Raw genomic sequence first — 19,277 nt, forward strand, 5'->3', positions numbered from 1 at the left:
ACAAGTCCAGGAAGCATAAGCTTTAGCTAGCTATAGGAATTCTGAAACTGATCCCCACTCTATTGAAACACACTGCAGCACAAAGTTGCAAGGAAAACATGGAATGGCTTTTCCATTAAGGTCTCTGGGCCCTATCTATCTGGGCACATAGACTTTAATGGAAAATCCATTCCATGCTTTGCTTCCTACTGCAGCTGGCAAAAACAAGGAAGAAAGAGCAGGGAACTTTGTCAGCCTCTGAGCTTCAAAGAGTGAGGACAAAAGGGAAGATAAAAGAGCCCCACAGGACTTATTAAAGCCCTGGGCAGGCCTGTTCTGTCCCACATTTGACACCCCTGTCCTAGGGTAACAGAACATTTAATCCCAATCCCATACTATTTTGGCTGAGTTGAGGGGGTATGCGAGCAGCTGTACATCACTGTCTCACTACCCCCTTTGTAACCTAATAAAGATAATAAGGTCAAGGTACATTCTGTGCCCTCTCTTTATGGTATGGATAACTGATTCACCAAAATGCTTGTGAGAAATTGTCCTTTATTTGGTTTGAGAAAACAGAAAGCTGGTGAATGTGTCAGTGCTTTATATAAGAAGTCATCTCTCTCATTCATGTATTTATCACTGTGAGAACTTCTAGGCGACAAGGCTCTTTGGAATTTCTTTCAATGAATATGGTAGTTGTACTTCACCAATAAACTTAACTTTAGCTGCACATTTGCCACAATACAGCAAAGAAGATGTGCCTTTTGAAGCAACTTTTTGTGCAGGCAGCTGATATATAAGCAGATGGATGTGCATCCCTATCAAACAGCATAGTATTCAACCATGCCCACTGATTGGATGAATGCTTCATTCCACCAATAGTATGAGCATTGTCTGCTACAGCCACCCAATATCATACATGCTCATGGACAGACCCGGATCTTCCAACTTCCTACTCCAGTTGTTACTGAAGAATGCTCTGTTGTAAGAGGCAGGCAAGTCCTTTGATGTAATAACATTTTAAATGTCTGAAAGCCAAGAGATCAGGTGGGAAGAGGAGTCAGTGACATGGTTTCCCAGGTAAATGACCTCCCAGGTTCAAACTTTGCTAGAACAGCATTGAAAATAGTATATGGAAACATTCTGGAAAAAAATCACCAGTCTTGGTCAACATATACATGACTCCTTTTCCTAATCCACCCTTTCCCCAATGATGCAAGAGTCATATAAACCAGTAGAAAAAAAAGTTTTATTTCAATTTTGAACACTCAAGAATACATAACATCAAATTTGTTCTTGCCAAGGAAATAAAATTGCTTGAAGACATACTTCTAAGCCAAGTTTCAGCCCGAAGCGGAATTGTCATGGTTCTACTCAATTTCTGGACAAGAGTTTATTCAGAAGTGCTGACATCTCTAGCTACAGAGGCAAATACAGTGCCATAAATGGGGTAAGGGCAAGTAAAATGTTGCACAGGGCAGGCACACTTTATACAGCATGTAAAAATTAAATATTTCATCCTTGTATTTTTCATATTACAGAGTAAATACTTCCATAATTACAGAATAAGGGTAACTAAAATCTTCCTAATTTAGAGTCAACATTTTTGCATCCTAGACCAAAACATTTGGTTTTAACATTTTACTGTTCAAGTTTAATGATTTCCCTGGACTCCCTTTTTCCAGTTTTGTGGAAAAGGAAAAAGAAACTCCAATAGTTCTCAAGATTTCCACTGCAAAGTAATAACAGGATACGGCTGTTTGCTAATGAGTGGGCTGTTTCACAGCAAAGTAATTATTGATGCATTCTTGGATACTATGACGATGCCTTGTATGCCAAGCACAGCACAATCCCAAAAAAATTATGTTTGTAGTTAAAAGATCTATGAAATCATAAAAATAAATTTTGACCAGATCATCAACAAGAGAAGACATGCACTATGTCATCTTTAAATCTGTAATATAGTATCAAATGTTACATGTGACATGAGCATCTTACAACTTCAGCAATACAATCCAATTTTGTCTTTGTAATAGTGGGGGTGGAGAGCAGAGCAAAGCCTCTTTGTAGATGAAACTGAAGATGAAGAGTCCTGAAGTCTATTAGAAAAGGCAGGCAAATCTGTTACAGATTACCCAGGTATGGATTTTTCCTTTTAGCCATTAATTGCAAAAGTGCAAGAAAGTGCAAAATGATAAGTCACTGATCCTGGATTGTTGCTCTTCACAATGCAAGGATTGCATTGGTAGGCATACACAATCTTATTCTCCTGTTTATTACAGAAACAACACCATCTGAATGTTTTCACCTTCAGTTTGAAAACTGGCAATTTTGGATCAGATCAACCTTCTACAATTGCTATCGCACTTGGACAAAAGGAGATGCATGTCTGATGTGTACCATTTTAAAAAGAGGGCAGGGGACATTAGCTAGTTCTAATTCCAATATAGTTATCGTGTAAAGTAGGAAAGCAAAAAAAAAAAAAGGAAGAACATCATTTAAATTATGGTTTAAGAGATTATCAGACTACAGATTTGACTGAAACAGGCAGACACAGACAAAAATCAAACAATTGTTTCCTTTCATCCTCTTACTGAACTGAAGAAGAGATTAGGAAGGACCCAAGAGCACAAGTGGCAGCTTTTTCTCAGCCCCAGAGAAGTGAGAAACCTTTCATTAAAAAAAAAAATCATGCATACTGAAAATGTTTTATTCATGATATACATGTCACTATATTCTTCAGCTTTCATCCTTTACAATGTACACGGTGAAGGCGGCCACATCAGACACACTTCATGTGCTACATCCAATCTTTTCACACCACACCCAAAGTCTCAGAAAGGTGCCTACGGTGAGGAACGCGTTAAAGGTTACGACCATTTATGCATAAGTTCCTGAGCATTTTTTCCCCTATAGTTAGGCAAAAGGCAAAAACGAACAAGACCTTTTCTTGCTCTTTTAAGTGCTTTGTGCAACAACGTCCAAAAGTTATTACTGAAGTCTTTTAAAAAAAACAACACAAGGAAGAGCATTGGTGAGCCCTACTCCAGAGCTCTACGTATGTTTTATACTTGCTCCTCATGACAGCAGTTTCCAGTTACATTTCGACCACATACAGCCAATGTAACTCTTTGCTCCCTCGATTCATGTTTAAGTTCTGCAGACTGCGGATGAAATGTCAGTACGGAAAGAGTAGCTCCACGCACACAGGGGTGTCATCTAGGTGACATGGTTGGGCTGGAGAAGGAGCCAGAATTCCTTGGAGATGGCAAAGGCATTGGTGGGGTGGTAGGGGACAGTGATCTTCGGCTGCACAGGTCACCATTGTGTAGCTTCCACAGAAGTTCCTCATTTTCCATTGACAGACGTTTATTTACTTTGGATTCTTTCTCCAGGGATTCTTGCAAAACTGCCTGCTCAGTGGAAAGTTGTCTGGGGGAAAAAAAAGGATGAGGGAGTGGAGAAGACGATGCTCCTATATGTACTATCTTACCATCCCACGTTATTGCAGAACTTTTTTGTTTGCAAGACTGAACATTGTACCTACAATGGTTTTGCAAGGGAGATTTTTGAACAGGCCCTACACTAATAGAATTTGCCCTTGTAGTCTTAACAGGATTGATACAAGCTTTCACACTCGGCTGGAATGCAGATTTTTTTTTTTTGAGATTATGATACTCCGAAAACCCTGGCTCTTTTGTTCAGTGATAAGAATTCTAAGAACACTCCAGCAACTGCAAAATTTGTTTCAGTCCTTATACCCCTTGCATAAAACCCCCCAACAAAATAAGTGTCTTCCGCTGTTCAAGATTTGTTAATCAATGAGCTTCTAAGGGTACGAAAGGAAACGAGGAAGAAGCCACAAACTTATTTTCTAGCTTTGGAGTGAGTAGTATGCCACCCAACCGCTTGGCCCCTAAGTAGCAGTTTCCCACAGGAAGTTGTAAGCTGTGAAACACTCACTCTTTTTTGGGTTCCAAGTACCCCTTGAGGCTACGAAGATGAGGAGGGGGAACAAGAGCTCCTTAGCCTGCTGTGCCACAGACCTGATCAAGATCAGGCCCTTGAGGCATTTTAAAATCACTTTAAAGTGGTGACAACTTTCTCACCATATATACGAAGATGCCGACAGATCTAGCTGGCCCTTAAACAGAACATTCTCTCTTCTGCTTGAACACACATTCCTGACCATTTATGAGCTATTGGGATTTCACTAGTACTCCCAACTTGTACTTCTAGCAGAAGTAGAATTCTAGCAGGAGCTCCTTTGCATATTAGGCCACACACCCCTGATGTAGCCAATCCCACCCTCTCCACAAGACTTTTTTGTAAGCTCTTAGAGGATTAGCTACATCAGGGGGTGTGGCCTAATATGCAAAGGCGCTCCCGCTAGACTCTTGAGAAAGTCCCACAGAGATGGGTGGAAAGTGTTCCTGAGCCCTTGGGGAAGCTGCTCTTGCCACTTGCCAAGGGGCTGGGTCTTGTTTATTTCGACTGAAGCCCTCACCTTTTCGTGCAGGCTCAGAGAAGCTCATGACATTCCTTTTCACTCAGCCTATTTCCATGAGCATACTGCAGCTGTTGCACATGGTAATTAATTTCTCTTTAAATTACCTCGAAAGCTCCATGTGTTTGTCCATTCGAGCTTTTAATTCCTCATTCTCCTGCTGAAGCTTCCTCCATTTCTCCCCTAAGGCTGTGTTGTTTTCCACCTGGAAGAGAAAAAAAATTGCAAATACGAATTATTTAATATACATATGTAGGGCTTTTTTTTTTGTAGAAAAAGCCCAGCAGGAAATCATTTGCATATTAGGTCACGCCCCTGACATCACCATTGTTTCACATAGGGCTTTTTATAGAAAAGGCCCAGCAGGAACTCATTTGCATATTAGGCCATACCCCCAATGCCAATCCAGCCAGAACTGCGTTCCTGCTCAAAAAAAGCCCTGTACATATGAAAGCGAAATCAGGTTGCTGTATTATGCCATTATATTGAACTCAAAAGTAAATGTAACTCAAACGTTTTGCTATTTCTTCACCCATAAAAATGTTATTGATCTGTTATAGGTATAAGCTGGTAAGTGCTGTAAAAGTGCAGCTGATCAGTAGCAGAATGATAACATCTACACACACGCGCACAGGGGGGGAAACTAGAATTTGCATGCATAAGATGATACCTTACAGATAATTTTATTTATTTAAATTTCTATCCCACCCTCTCCACAAGCGGACTCAGGGCGGCTGACAACATTCATATTCACAAGTTAAAACCAATAAAACAATTACAATTTAAGATTTTAAAACCATTTCGTGGTGCTGTATCACTACAATACAAGCGAGTTCTTCTTTTCTGACGGCGATCACCTAGTACTCTATATGATGTCGGATGGCAGTTCTCTCCCAGTTAGATATCAAAAGCCTGTTGGAACAATTCGATCTTACAGGCCCTGCGGAAAGTGGAAAGATCCCGCAGGGCCCTTATGGCCTCCGGCAGAGCATTCCACAATTCTGGTGCTGCCACCGAGAAGGCCCTAGCTTGCGTCTAACACAGCCTAGCCTCCTTTGGTCCAGGGATGGATGATAGATTTTTTGTCCCTGAACACAGTGCTCTCTGGGGAACATGTGGAGAAAGGTGGTCCCACAGAGAGACAGGTCCCTGACCATAAAGGGCTTTAAAGGTCAATACCAACACCTTGAAACGGACTCGGAACCTTGAAACAGACTCGGAATAGGTAGCCAGTGCAGCTCTTTCAGCACTGGCTGAATGTGCTCCCTTCGGGGGAGCCCCATTAACAGCTGTGCCGCATAGTTCTGCACTAGCTGTAGTTTCCGAGACAGCATCAAGGGTAGCCCCATGTAGAGAGCATTACAGTGATCTATTCTTGAGGTGACCATGGCTTGGATCACCATTGCTAAGTTGTCATGCTCCAGGAAAAGGGCCAACTGCTGCACCTGCCGAAGATGAGAAAAGGTGGATGCTACCTGGGCCTCCATTGTAAGAGAGGACTCGAGGAGCACACCCAAGCTCTTGACCTTAGGGGTCGGTATTAACGACACCCCGACAAGAGCTGGCAGAAGGATCTCCCCCCCCGCCCCGGACCACCCCGGCTCAGGTAGAGAACCTCCGTCTTCATCGGATTCAGCTTCAGCCAACTCAGCCTGAGCCAAGATGCTACGGCTTGAAGAACCAGGTCTAGACTTTCCGGGGTACAGTCGGACTGGCCACCCATCAATAGACAGAGCTGGGTGTCATCTGCTTATTGGTGACATCCTAGTCCATACCTCCTGACAATCTGGGCAAGGGGGCGCATATAGATGTTAAATAACATCGGAGACAGAACCGCACCCTGTGGCACACCACATATAAGTGGGTGCCTTTGGGATGATTCCTCCCCTATCACCACCCTTTGTCCCAGATCTTGGAGAAAGGAGGCCAACCACTGTTAGGCGGACCCCTGAATCCCCACATCGGCAAGGCAGCTAGTCAGTAGCTGATGGTCAATCGTATCAAATGCGGCTGACATATCTAATAATAACAGCACTTCTGAGCCGCCCCGATCCAGATGTCGCATGAGGCCATCTATGAGGGCGACCAGAACCGTCTCCGTCCCGTGATTTGGTTGAAAGCCGGACTGGAATGGATCCAGTGCGGAAGTGTCATCCAAGAATCCCTGTAGCTGAGTTGCCACCGCCCGCTCTATAACCTTACCCAAAAGGAGAAGATTTGATACTGGCCGATAGTTCGCCAATACGATCGGATCTGCAGATGGTTCTTTCAAGAGGGAACAGACCACAGCCTCTTTAAGAGGTGTGGGAAAGATCCCTTCTGCCAGGGATCTGTTGACAATACCTTGTAGTGGCTCACGTAGCAACGCCTGGCTAGCTTTTATAAGCCAGGACGGGCATGGGTCCAACCCACAGGTCATAGGGCGTACAGCAAAAAGGATCCTGTTGACTTCCTCCAGGCTGAGTGGATGTCATTAGAAGTCATCCTCCAGAAAAACTTGATAGAAGATGTTCAAATCACCAAACACCTATCCCCATGTGATTTCCCATTTTCTACTGTTGTCACTTTGCAAAATTGTATCTTCTTAGCCTAAGTAACCCAGGTCATGTCTGAGACACACTGAAATTCTTTACAGTTTCAGATTTGTATTGGAGAAACCTGCATGAGAATCTCCCTCCAGCCACGATGATTACATCTCACTACTTCACAAGACTGTTCTGAGGATGCAATGGAAAGAAATTGCAAAGGTGCCACCCTGAACTATCTGAAGAAAGGATCAAAGAGGTGTAGGGAGTGTTTATGAGCATAGTGTGAAGGTGCAGCTGATCAGCATCGGAATGATAACATCTTCAGACAGAGGGGGGGGGGAATACCTAGAAGTTGCATGCATAAGAAAAACCATCACACTAATAACTTTGCCATGCATTCAAACAGCCCACACTTGCGTAATATCTTCTTTTACATGACATCATTCTTAGCAAGGTTGATTCACACAAAGCCATATTTACTATGCGGAAACTCACATGAGGAAATAACAACTTCTTTTCCGTGGCAAATATACCCTGTACTGTTGTTTTGGGGTTTTTTGCATATATATGCATCTCTCATAATGAAATTTTCATGAGCACTATGCTCTTATTTCATTTGCAGAAGAAACTCTTGTTTGAAATGGCAGTTCTCTAGTCTAAGCAGTTCTTGGTTGAAGCTCAACAAAGTTGACCTTTCAAATATTCCTTCAAAATCCAATTCCAAACAATTAGTGCCTTGTGCATCGCAGCAGTTAGAAACTTCCTGGAGTCCACTCACTGTCTTTCTTCTGCCTTTGGGAGGCAAAATATCCATCCGCAATGCTAATCTTCACCCATTCCCCCCTCCAAAAAGAGCAGTGCCACCAGATGTGAAAATACTCAGTAACACCTTTCTGCACTGAAGAGTTTGCAGCATGGAAGGGGGTACAAATAAACATCATAAATGCAAAGCCTTTTATGTATTACTCTGCAGTGTTGGAAAAGTTTGCAGCTAGATGGACCAGCTTTAGCTCTTGTGAAGAAAGTATTGTTGGGTGGACAGAAGAAATTCCTGCTTCACTCTTTGGTCATGACAGTGATATCATGGAAAACCAGGGTGGAGCGCTTTCTAATGTTAAATGTCAGATTCTAATGGAATCATTAAAACTTATAGCTAATTATTTTGCTGAGGAGTTGCATGGAAGATAAAAAAAAGGGGCTGTAAGAATGCTTAAGTTGAAATATATTATCTCCATAACAGATCATGAAGTAGAGCCAATAGCAAAACTAAGGTTGAGAGAAGGACCACATTCTCATGAGCTCTCTACATATATTTAGGATTTGGATTTGAAGTGGGTACTTTTTGTCCCAGCTTCAGCAGCTACACTGCACAAGTCTAATGTAGACCAGACACCACGTGCTGAAAAAAGCCTATGTTCTCACAAAGTTAAATTTTGCTTCCTGAAATTGGCTACAGACTAACTGATATGCTTTGACTCCTGAGCACATTTGGTGCCATCTTCAACTTATTTCAGTACCTGAGTATAGTATAGTACTAATTGTGGAAAAAACATGCATAAATCCATATTTCAGAGGACTCTACACCACACTCAGGAAGATCTTACCATTTTTTCCATTTTTAACAACTTGTTATCTTGCTGATGCAGTTTCTCATTCTTGATCTCCAGCACTGCTTTTAAACTTTCCAGCTCTTGTTCCAAATACATGATCTGAGGGTTTTTCTGAAAAATTACACCCAGAACAGTTTAGAGACATCTCTCTTCCAAATACGTGGAAAACATGTTAGGAATCTAATACAGACTGTCCAAATCATGCTGGAGTTTTATCAGTGTACCAGCATATCCTTTACCTAACTTGTCACACTCATAAGAATTTGTATAGAGGGAAGAAGGGAGTGGGAAAATCTCTTTATAACAAAGCTCATTGGAAGGCACTTCACAGGCTGGCTTTATAGCCCTGTTTGTGTTCTTGTAAACTTATTTGATTGGTGTAAGTGATGACAAATAATTCAGATCAGGATTCTGTTGCTGTCTTTTAAAAAGTTATTCATGGGTCCGCCTAAAGAACAGCACACATGGAAATAAGAACTCTACATGGACTTCAGCTCTGAAACCACAAAAAAGTCATATTGTGATAGGAGAAAAGAAAATCCATCAAACCTATCCTTAGTTGTTTTACAGCTAAATATAATGATAACATACAAAGTGTTTGTGACTCTTGGAGAAAAAGCTGATCTTAAAATACAAACTGTGTTTAAGGTTACAACTGTATTGATAAAATGATTTCCTATGAGGAGCCAGCAATATAAGTGTGTGTGTATGTATGTATGTGTGTGTGTGTGTGTGTGTGTGTGTGTTTATACATCCCCCAAATTAAAATATTATGCATAATTATAATGATTACACCACTACATACATCCAAACATCCTCTAGCCACTTCCCTTTTGCACCTTTTAAACATCAGTAAGCCAAAGTAAACAAAAATTCAATGAAGAACATGTCTTTTAGACACATCAACCGGTAGATATTCCAAAACCAAAGGTGAAAGAGAAAGGCATTCAAAGAGACCGAGAGATAAATCTTTCCAGGTAATTAGGCTTTTTCAACTTAAACTGTATGAACTAGTGAAATCTGCCAAGTTTGTCTGGAAAGAAGGAAATGATGCAATAGTTAAGGTTTAAAGGAGGCAAAGTTAACAAGAAAAGAAAGCCAGCTGAGACAGACATTGAGAATCAAAAGATGACAAGATAAGTGTGCATTAATCATTAGTTACATAACACAGTATCCCAAGTAATGTTAAATCAGTTTACTGCAGGCTTCACTGTATTGCTAGAACTTCTACAGTAAAGATCCTCTTAGTGTCACAAGAGGCAAGAGAACACAAAAATAAAGTCTATCCTTTTTCAAAACAAGTCAAACAATGAATTACTGAGGAATAGTCTAACCTATACTTCAAGCTTTTAAGAACATGGCAGACCATATTCTCTCTGTTTACGGCAAACTGAGCATAGTAGTGTTACTCACTAAGCCCCACGTTTATATCTAATTTCATGTGTGCCAGCTCAGAAGATCTATTCATGCTCTTACTTGCAAGCACTTCAAAACACATACAAATCTTTCAGAACAGAAATTGCTCATGTTAGAATGGGCAGCAATATGGCAGAGGTACTCAAAAGTTGCCAGGTACTAATTAAATACTTCTAAATTTAGGTAGAGGTTGCCCAGCTGTACACTTAGTTTTAAGTCCAAGTTGATACTTACAAGATTTGCTTTTTCTTTGGCTATTCGTTTTTGCTCTTCCAACTTCAGCTTTTCGTTCAAGGAATCGTTTTCACTCTGTAACTCAGCAATTTTTTTCTAAAAGGCAAAATAACTTGAATTATTATGTAGTCCAATGAACTCAACCCAGGCTTCTAATTGGTCTTACAAACTCACACATACTAGAAATGACAGCACTGAAAAGAAATGTTAGACCCAAATGATGAACTTTTACCACAGAGCTAGTAATGAAAATTGTAGGAAACATTAATGATGAAGCTGAGTGGACATGTTGGAAAAGGCCGACAAGAAATGGTAACAAATACTACAACTAATAGGAATCCAAGGTAAGATTCCATGGAAATTGAAGAGCTAGATAACAATTTAGAGAAAAAATGTTCTACGTAGGTTTGTCTTCACTGGTGAGTTGGTCTGAGCAAGAAATACAGGTTTAAGCAAGAACAGTCACATTGTCTAGTCCCAGATTACATTTCTGCAGATGGGGAAGGCTACAAAAAACATGAAATTCATGAAGGTTCTTTAGAACAAGTATAGTTGCCATCTTCCAGGTTAGGCTGAGAGATCTCACAGAATTACAACTGATCTCCATACTACACAGATAAGTTCCCTAGAGAATACATCCATTTTGGAAGGTGAACTTGAATAGCATTATATCCTGCTAAGGCTCCTCTTCTTCTCTCCAGCCCTCAACCCTCCACAGGCTCCACCTACAAATCTCCAGGAATTTTCCAACCTGTAGCAGGCAACTCTAAGAGCAAGTGAGGGCACAGAATTAGGGCTAGACTTCAGAATAAAGCAATACAAGTTACAAACACCCAAGATACATGCAGATGGTATTGTTATGGCAGATGACAGCTTTTATTTTACAGGTTCCTATAAATCCTCCCCAAAAAGAGGAATCCAAACCTCTAGTTCTTCCTGTTTCTCTTGGAACGATTCTTGAAGTGTCTTTCTTTCTGATTCATGGACATTCTTGAGCTCTGAAAAACATTTAAAAAAACAATTTAGTTTTGCATGAGAAGTGCACTTGTTTACAGAGCAACAAGATGTCCATGGTATAAGCTTTTGCGAGTCAATGCTCCCTTCATCAGATGTGGTATACCCCCAAAATCTTGTTGGTCTCTAAGGTGCCACCAACATGGCTCCCCAATGAAACTTGCTTAATGTTCAGTAACAATAGTCTTTACATGTCCTAGTTTATATGATGTTAAGTAAACTGGAAAAATCAGGTCATCATTATTTTGATAGGAAAAACACAAGCTGTTTCAATAGAATGCAAGATGACAAGTGCTGAATATGTTTGATGTCATGACAGAAATATTCCCTACAATTAATAAGATCCCCACCCTTTTTGAGCCTGCAGGCAACTTTGCAAACTTTACAAGGGGGTGGTGAAGAGTTGCTGAGCGATATCTCAGAATGGATGCCACAGAACATAGAGTCAAAACCAAAACAGCTGCTACAGGAGGCAGAGCCAAATAGAATAGAATACCTCCTGTCTCAAACTTCCTGGGAAGAAGAAATGCTTGAAGGCGGAATGGACCCACACACTGACTAAGAATAGCTCACAGGTTTACCGGTCTTCCTGATCCTCCAGTGACTACCTGTTATTGCAGCCATGGGAAATCCTTTCATTTCAATGAAGGCAACCAACCCCTGCTTTACAATGGACCACTCATTTTATGAAAAGATAAAGGAAGTACTGGAGGGTGCCATAGTGTCCACAAGCATCCTGTTGGGGAACCCCGTCTCAAACAGTAATCCACCAGGGAACTGAACACAATCTAGTAAGTAAGACAACTTGCCTGAAAAGGACGATTCGTATTCCCTCTTCAGTTCTTCGATCCTCTCTGTATGACTGGCTTCAAGCTCTATTTTAAAGTTTTCATGTGTAAAGGTCAAGTCATCAACCTGATGAGTGAGAACACATATTTTTCAAGACATATGAAACAGTTTCTCAGTTTGTTTCTGGGCACAACTGACAGTGCAAGTTCTTAATTACTGTATTTTTTGGTCCATAAGGCGCTCCGGACCATAGGACGCACCTTCCTCCTGGGGGGCGATCCGTTGCCTCCGCCTCCGATCCCGGCGCTTCCCCCACGCCTGTCTGCCTGGCTCCAGCTTCTTCGAGCAAGCGCTGGGATCGCTCCACGCTGCCCCCACCGCAAACCCAGCGCTTTGCGAGCGCCGGCTGCGGAGGGGGCAGCGTGCTTCCTCCGTGCCTGTCTGCCTGGCTCCAGCTCTGACGCTTACAGCAAGCGCCAGGATCGCTCCCTCCGCCCTCCGATCCTGGCGCTTGCTGTAAGCGACAGAGCTGGAGCCAGGCAGACAGGCACGGAGGAAGCACGCTGCCCCCTCCGCAGCCGGCGCTCATAAAGCGCTGGGTTTGCGGTGGGGGCAGCGTGGAGCGATCCCAGCGCTTGCTGGAAGAAGCTGGAGCCAGGCAGGCAGGCAGGCAGGCGCGAGGGAAGAGCCGGGATCAGAGGCGGAGGCAGCGGATGGCCCCCCCCGGAGGAAGGTACCTTCGCTCCATAAGACGCACACACTTCCCCCCACACTTTTTTTTTTGGGGGGGAGTGCATCTTATGGTCCAAAAAATATGGTATTTATTTTAAACATTTTTATGCTGTCTTTCCACCCAAAGCCTTCTTTTATGTAGAGACAGAATTTGTTTGCCTTATGTAAATACAAGGGCACTGTTAAGGTGCAATTACTTACACCATGTTGGAGGACAATCAGGAGAATGAGCCTCTAATGGTATGGCTGATACTTATAGGCCCTACAGTAGTGTTGCATAAACGTTGGCATTCATGGAAATGTTGGGGAATGAGCATTAAGCAAGCAGTGGGGGAAAAAATCTGGGAACTCCATGTGCGAAATGGAGCTCCCACACATCCATTGAGCACTCCACATGAATTTATATTGCATTAGATGCCCTGGTTCCAATACCAAACACAACATCAGAAAGATTATTCATTACAGGCATTGTTCAAGATAATTGTCTCTAGAATTAACATTTAAGATGAAGCCAATATAAATCTTCTGCTGATGCAACTACTAGGAATTTCAAAACCTTCATACAAGGAGGAGATTTTAAAATGAATTCAAGCACTATCAAGTGGCAGCAACCTCAATTTTATTCAAATGACACAATTGCGTTAAAACTACTTCGTGCAATCAGAAAATGCCCATCAGTACTGGAGCAACTCTCTGAAGCAAAAATATTTTCAGACATCTTTTGGGTAAGCCTCAATGGTCCAAACCAGGGGTGGCCAAACTTGCTTAACGTAAGAGCCACATAGAATAAACATCAGATGTTTGAGAGCCGCAAGACAGGAAGGAAAGAGGGAGGGAGGGAGGCAATAGGAGAAAGGGTGGAGGGAGAGGTGGAAAGAAAGCAACTTTAAATGCATTCTCTAAGCCACCGGTTGGCTTGGTTTGGAAAAGTGATTTAAAGGCTGTGTTGGCCTTGTCCAAGCCAGCCAACACGGTAGTTGGGACTTCAAGAGCCACACAATATGTATGAAAGAGCCACATGTGGCTCCCGAGCCACAGTTTGGCCACCCCGGTCCAAGCAAAAGCCGCATTACAAAAAGACCCAATGCTTAAAGCCAACACCCAGCTCCAGCCTTGATTATTGATTTATTCACCCAACTATCACCCCCGTTCTTGGACCATCTACCTGTTCTTGGAGCTGTGCTTTATATTTTTCAGCTTCCTCAATACAGATAGTCTGTAGTTTTTCGCACTCTGCTGTGTAAAACTGTTTTAGCCTCTCCTCCAGCTCAGCAAGATCACTTTGGTGCTGCTGGTTTAGCTTCTGCACAAATCCTTCATAAGCTGCTTGTAGTTCATTCCTGTCTTTCTCCAATTTCTCACATGCTGTTGTAGTAGTTCCTAGAAATGAACAGATTTTTAAAAAATGAAATACATGATTAGATTTAACAGAGTTCAATAGCTTTAAACACAACAATGTTCTTGAATTTTTGAGAATGGGTATAATCCAAAAAATGCTTGGAAGCATGTTCAGAACCACAGCTGGTTGAATAAGCCACCAGGTGTCTCTACAAGGGTTTTGAGAGAGTATTTTGAAGGTTCTTATTTCAAATTAAAACTCCAGAATCAAAGGAAGTATATGCAAGGCTAAGCTGTTCTCCCATAAAGGTGCCCAACACACATACTTATTTTAAACAGATATAGCACATGTTAAATTTTAATCTTTGTTTTACTAATAAGTTCTGATTTTAACTCATAAACAACTAAAAGTCAAAGATTTAAAGTCCCATGCTTCCAAAGAGGATTATCCTGCATCATTGTAACACACGAGGAGCAATTCAGCTTCAAACAAGGTCTCAAAGGACAGCAAAATCAATGTGAAAGGGGTGCATCTCTTTCATTCTTCCTTCATTGGATATAGAAAATCTGCAAAGATATGGTAGTCCACAGCTCCTCAAAGAAACCAAAGAACAGCTTGGTAGCTGACATACTGGCATTTTGCAGAAGTGACTTTTCACACCTCCAGAAACAACTGCAGGAATGGATTTCAAATGAGTTATTTCATGGCACACATGACTGCCATAGGTCCACAGGTGCTGCTATATACAGTCATTAACAGGTGAAAATGAACAAGAGACTACCATTCTTGACACTAACAGTCATGCAAGTCAAACCTTGAGAATCCTTAATGTTACATCCTTATTTTGTCTAGTTTAACAGACATAGGAGGAATACTTTTGTGCGTCAAACCATCAATTGTCTGAAAGGTCTTTTTGTAAATTTTTCCCCAGCCATTCTAGGGTTATCTACATACTTTATTTCTCCCCAATGGGGACCCAAAGCAGCTTACATTGATCTCCTCTCTTCCATTTTATCCTCAACAACTATTGCGTGAGCTAGATTTGGCTGAGAATGTGTGAACGGCCCAAGGTCACATGAAAAATTCCACAGCAGAGATTCAAACCCAGGTCTCCCAGCTCCTAGTACAACACTAAACATTATACCCCACTGGCTCTCTTGTGAGTTTTGCATCTTGAACTACGGCTATATCAATACAAGTACAGAGAATTTCCTTCTCAAAGGGTGCCAGGAATACTGATTGAATGGATGGTATCTGATACCAACCTTTTTTCATTCTTTTCTTTCTTAGAAAGAAAAAACTTGCACAAAATGCCCAACTATTTGTAACAAAAACTATCAAATTTCAAAAATCTAGCTCTGGAAGAGATTAAAAAGTATCACTGGGCATAGTTATTAAGTCGAAATGACTACTTATTATTTTCACTCATTTAAGAGAATTGTATCAGCTAACAGGCTGCTGAACATACACACATTATCACTCTGAACTTGGAACTGCTTTGAAGGAGAAATTATTGTTAAATTAATTCAGGGGAACAGGCAGAGATCTGATATCACATACACTGCAACGCATCTGTGCCATCCAAAATCACCAAAGTATGGAGGTTGTCAGAATTGTGCCACTAATTCCACATGTACGAAGAAACCAAAATCAGCACCACCTAATCCAAGACACCCAAATTATTACAAACATTTTATCCCCAAATGGTTAAAGTACTTCCACTTAACTCACAAAGCAGAGCTTTAGTGCACACACAGCCCATGACTGATAAGTATAGTACTCTGAAATCAGGTTTTCAAAAACAAAGCCATGCAGTGATCAGAATTGAGACAGAACACTTCTCTCAACGGCAACACAAGGCATCTGCTTGGTGACTGTAGAAGTGAAAGGCCATGGGTTCATGGGCCACAGGGCCCCTGCATCACAGCTACTGCCAACAAAGAACACCAAGGCAAGATATGTGCCAGACTGATCTGCGTCTTCAGCTTTTTCCTCCCCTTGTCTCTCACTCTCTTTTTTTTTTGTATTCTGTGAGCCTGAGTGCAGGGACTCTATTTTCTATAACCTGCTTTGGGGGAACCAAAACATAAAATATGAAAAGCACAATGCAGGCGCCTCTTCAACCTAAAGCTTTACAGGACCCATAAGAGTTGGGTTGTTTGATGTCCTGTTGCTTCACTACCAAGGGCCCACAAATGTTGGTTTATCTTAGTAGTGTTCCCCCTAATCCTGTGGGATTAACCTAACCTCATCTCATCACACACAGATCTTGGAAGCAGTAAGCAGGGTCGACCCTGGCTAGTATTTGAATGGGAGACCACCAAGAAGTCCAGGGGCATGATGCAGATGCAGGCAATGGCAAACCACCTCTGAATATCTCTTGCCTTGAAACCTTACATGGTTGCCACAAATCAGGTGTGACTTAATGAAGAAGATATTGTATTTATATCCTGCCCTACACTCTGAATCTCAGAGTCTCAGAGTGGTAACAATCTCCTTTACCTTCCCCCCCCCACACACACACACAACAGACACCTGCGAGGTAGGTGGGGCTGAGAGAGCTCTTACAGCAGCTGCCCTTTCAAGGACAACTCCTACGAAAGCTATGGCTGACCCAAGGCCATTCCAGCAGGTGCAAGCGGCGGATTGGGGAATCAAACCCGGTTCTCCCAGATAATAGTCCACGCACTTAACCACTACACCAAACTGGCTCTCAACAAGCAACAACAATGGTAACAACAAGCAAAACAATGGCAACAAGCAAAACAAAATCCTTTGGGGTATCCAGAGGGATTGGGGAGAGGCAGAAATTCTTCTCCAGATTTGCTCTGGTGTATGAACAAAGGGAACAGCAGAAGTTTCTGCTGCTGTGAAAAGACTCCTGCTTTTTCTGTCTTACACCACAAAATTGGGGTGCATGTGTCTAGGAACAGGTTCTGTAAGCAGCTGATGATCCTGTTCGCCAGGCTCTTCTGGCAAGCAGATTTGTGGATTCCTGCTTTCCATATGTATTCATTCATTCATTTATTGCTCTTATGTCTACAATCTTGAGCAATTCAACAACAAAGCAGCAGCAATAATAACAACAATAAATAATAGTAACAATGAGCAATACAATAAATACACATAAATGACAATAAATACAGCAAATACACCTAAAACATCAAATTATCTGTTAGATTTGATTACATAAGGCAAAAAACATTAGCAACAGTGAAGGTAGTATCTTGGTCACTTTCAGTCAAAGAGTCTGTAATGTAACTAACAATGGGCTGAAAGACTAGCCATGTCCTTTAGAAGGGGAGAAATAAACATGATTTTGTACCTCTGAAATTTTGGACAGTCCAATGAACGATAAACTTAGATAGCATGATTCCCTGAGCTACAGAGTGTCACAGCTATCAGCTAAGGGAATCTTCCCAAAACAGCCAAAAAATTCTGCCGCTGGGACTGAATTAAAACCAGAGGTCAAACTAAGATGATCATTAGGGGAAATCCCTAGGCAGCCCAGGCAGGAGGTTACCAGTTTCTGCCAAAATGTTTTAAAGGTGTCCTTCCGCAATAGACAGAGTCTGCTCGTTCCCAGAGAGGCAAAGGTTAGCTTGAGCCAAAATCTAAAGGTAGATGCCCAGGCCTTTGCCTCAAGGGAGTGCACACCTAGTTCAGCTCTCAAGATGGTTCCTGTCATGCAACAAGAAGCTCCCATAATTCTTTTTAAAAATCTAGCACAAAAAAAAAATTGAGCCAATCATAACAGTCTGATATCCAAACTGGGGCACCTGCAACTGGACTCCTACCTTAAATTAAAATGCCATAGGTATATATGACCTCCCTTAGGAAAGAAACAAATTAATAATTGCATTAGTTGTTTGGGCAGCTTGCTGTTGGGCCTCCTCTGTGTGTTGTTTCCATGAGAGGTTAAACTGAAAGCCTATCCCCAACTATCAAAATTGTTTAACTTGCTCTAGCTTTTGCTGATTGTTTCCCCACTTATAGATTGGAGGTTGATGTCCACATGTGAGTAAAGCTTCCATGAAGGAACAGGGACAGCCAAGAACAATTTATAACTGAACTCTGTACAGACTAAGACAACATTCCTATAGACAAATATCACCAGGAACCATGGCAGAAAAATCCCAATGCAATTAAAATGCATTGCTATACTACTAAAGAACTCAAATAAAAAATTAACCTATCTGCAAGACCAAATTTTGTAGATTTGTGGCAATCAAAAGGAAGAAACACATATTCTGGAGAAATTACTGCAATTACCAGGGTTGGACTAGCCATTTTACTTATAGGGAAAGTTCCTATAAGTGGCCAGGAGCAAGAATAATCAAGCTAGTAACTCTGACAGGGCTTGAAGGGTCAGACCCTACAGCAGCAACGGTAATTGGTGACAGTTCACTAATTGTTTTTTCCCCACACTGCTGCCAGTTCTCAGCAAGAAGCATTAGGTAGCTAATGCCCCTTGCGTGCATCACTGAGTGACTCCTGCAAAACTGGATCTGGATCAGAGGTGGATCACAGAGGCACTCTGTTTGGCTTCTGCCAGGGCCGTTTTCACTTCCCAGTCCACTCCCTGCAAATATAGGAGTTGAAGGCAGGCGATTAATGTACTGAAGGAACCAGAGACACAAGCAAAAGGTTGGGCAGTCTTCCATCTCTCCAAAGTCCAACGTAACAGAACTAATAATACAAAAGGAAGGTGCCTGATTTGCATTTTTAGGTAGGCAAAGTGAAATAATGCCTTACATTCTGAAACCAAGGCAAGAAATTTTTGTGCTTGTTAGCTCCACAGTTCAAATACATGCAGCTCAACTTGTGAGAATTTTTTTAAAAATCTAAATGTTTCTAAAGATGTGGTGCCATACACAAGGACTACCTCAAATACTTTTTATTCCCCTTTTCTACAGCGTTGATAGCTCTTCAGAAATCTGACATAATTACTGTGTTAATGGTAAGACATAATTTTCCATCTCTCTTCAGTCTCCATCCAAATGCAGCAATATTTAGAACAATTTTGAGACCTTTAAGACCAACAAATGTTTATTCAAGGTATGAGCTTTTGTGTGCAGGCACACTTCCTCATATCACACATGTAAAGGTGCCACTGGACTAAAATTTTG

The 19,277-nt window shown here is 41.7% G+C and overlaps 1 protein-coding gene across 2 annotated transcripts in view; it reads right to left on the reverse strand.

Annotated features, from left to right (window-relative positions):
* Positions 1–1,208: 1,208 nt before the first annotated feature.
* MTUS1 (microtubule associated scaffold protein 1) overlaps positions 1,209–19,277 on the reverse strand; it is a 149,888-nt gene continuing 131,819 nt past the window's right edge. For both annotated transcript variants that reach the window (XM_060246416.1, XM_060246417.1), the window contains 7 exons: positions 13,975–14,189; positions 12,098–12,203; positions 11,199–11,272; positions 10,275–10,370; positions 8,619–8,735; positions 4,594–4,691; positions 1,209–3,411 (listed from right to left, as the gene is read on the reverse strand). In XM_060246416.1, the coding sequence (XP_060102399.1) occupies positions 3,195–3,411; positions 4,594–4,691; positions 8,619–8,735; positions 10,275–10,370; positions 11,199–11,272; positions 12,098–12,203; positions 13,975–14,189 (923 nt within the window). In that variant the 3' untranslated portion in view covers positions 1,209–3,194. The remainder of the gene's footprint in view (positions 3,412–4,593; positions 4,692–8,618; positions 8,736–10,274; positions 10,371–11,198; positions 11,273–12,097; positions 12,204–13,974; positions 14,190–19,277) is intronic.

Source organism: Heteronotia binoei, chromosome 9 (genome assembly GCF_032191835.1).
Source record: "Heteronotia binoei isolate CCM8104 ecotype False Entrance Well chromosome 9, APGP_CSIRO_Hbin_v1, whole genome shotgun sequence".
Classification (NCBI taxonomy): Eukaryota; Metazoa; Chordata; class Lepidosauria; order Squamata; family Gekkonidae; genus Heteronotia; species Heteronotia binoei.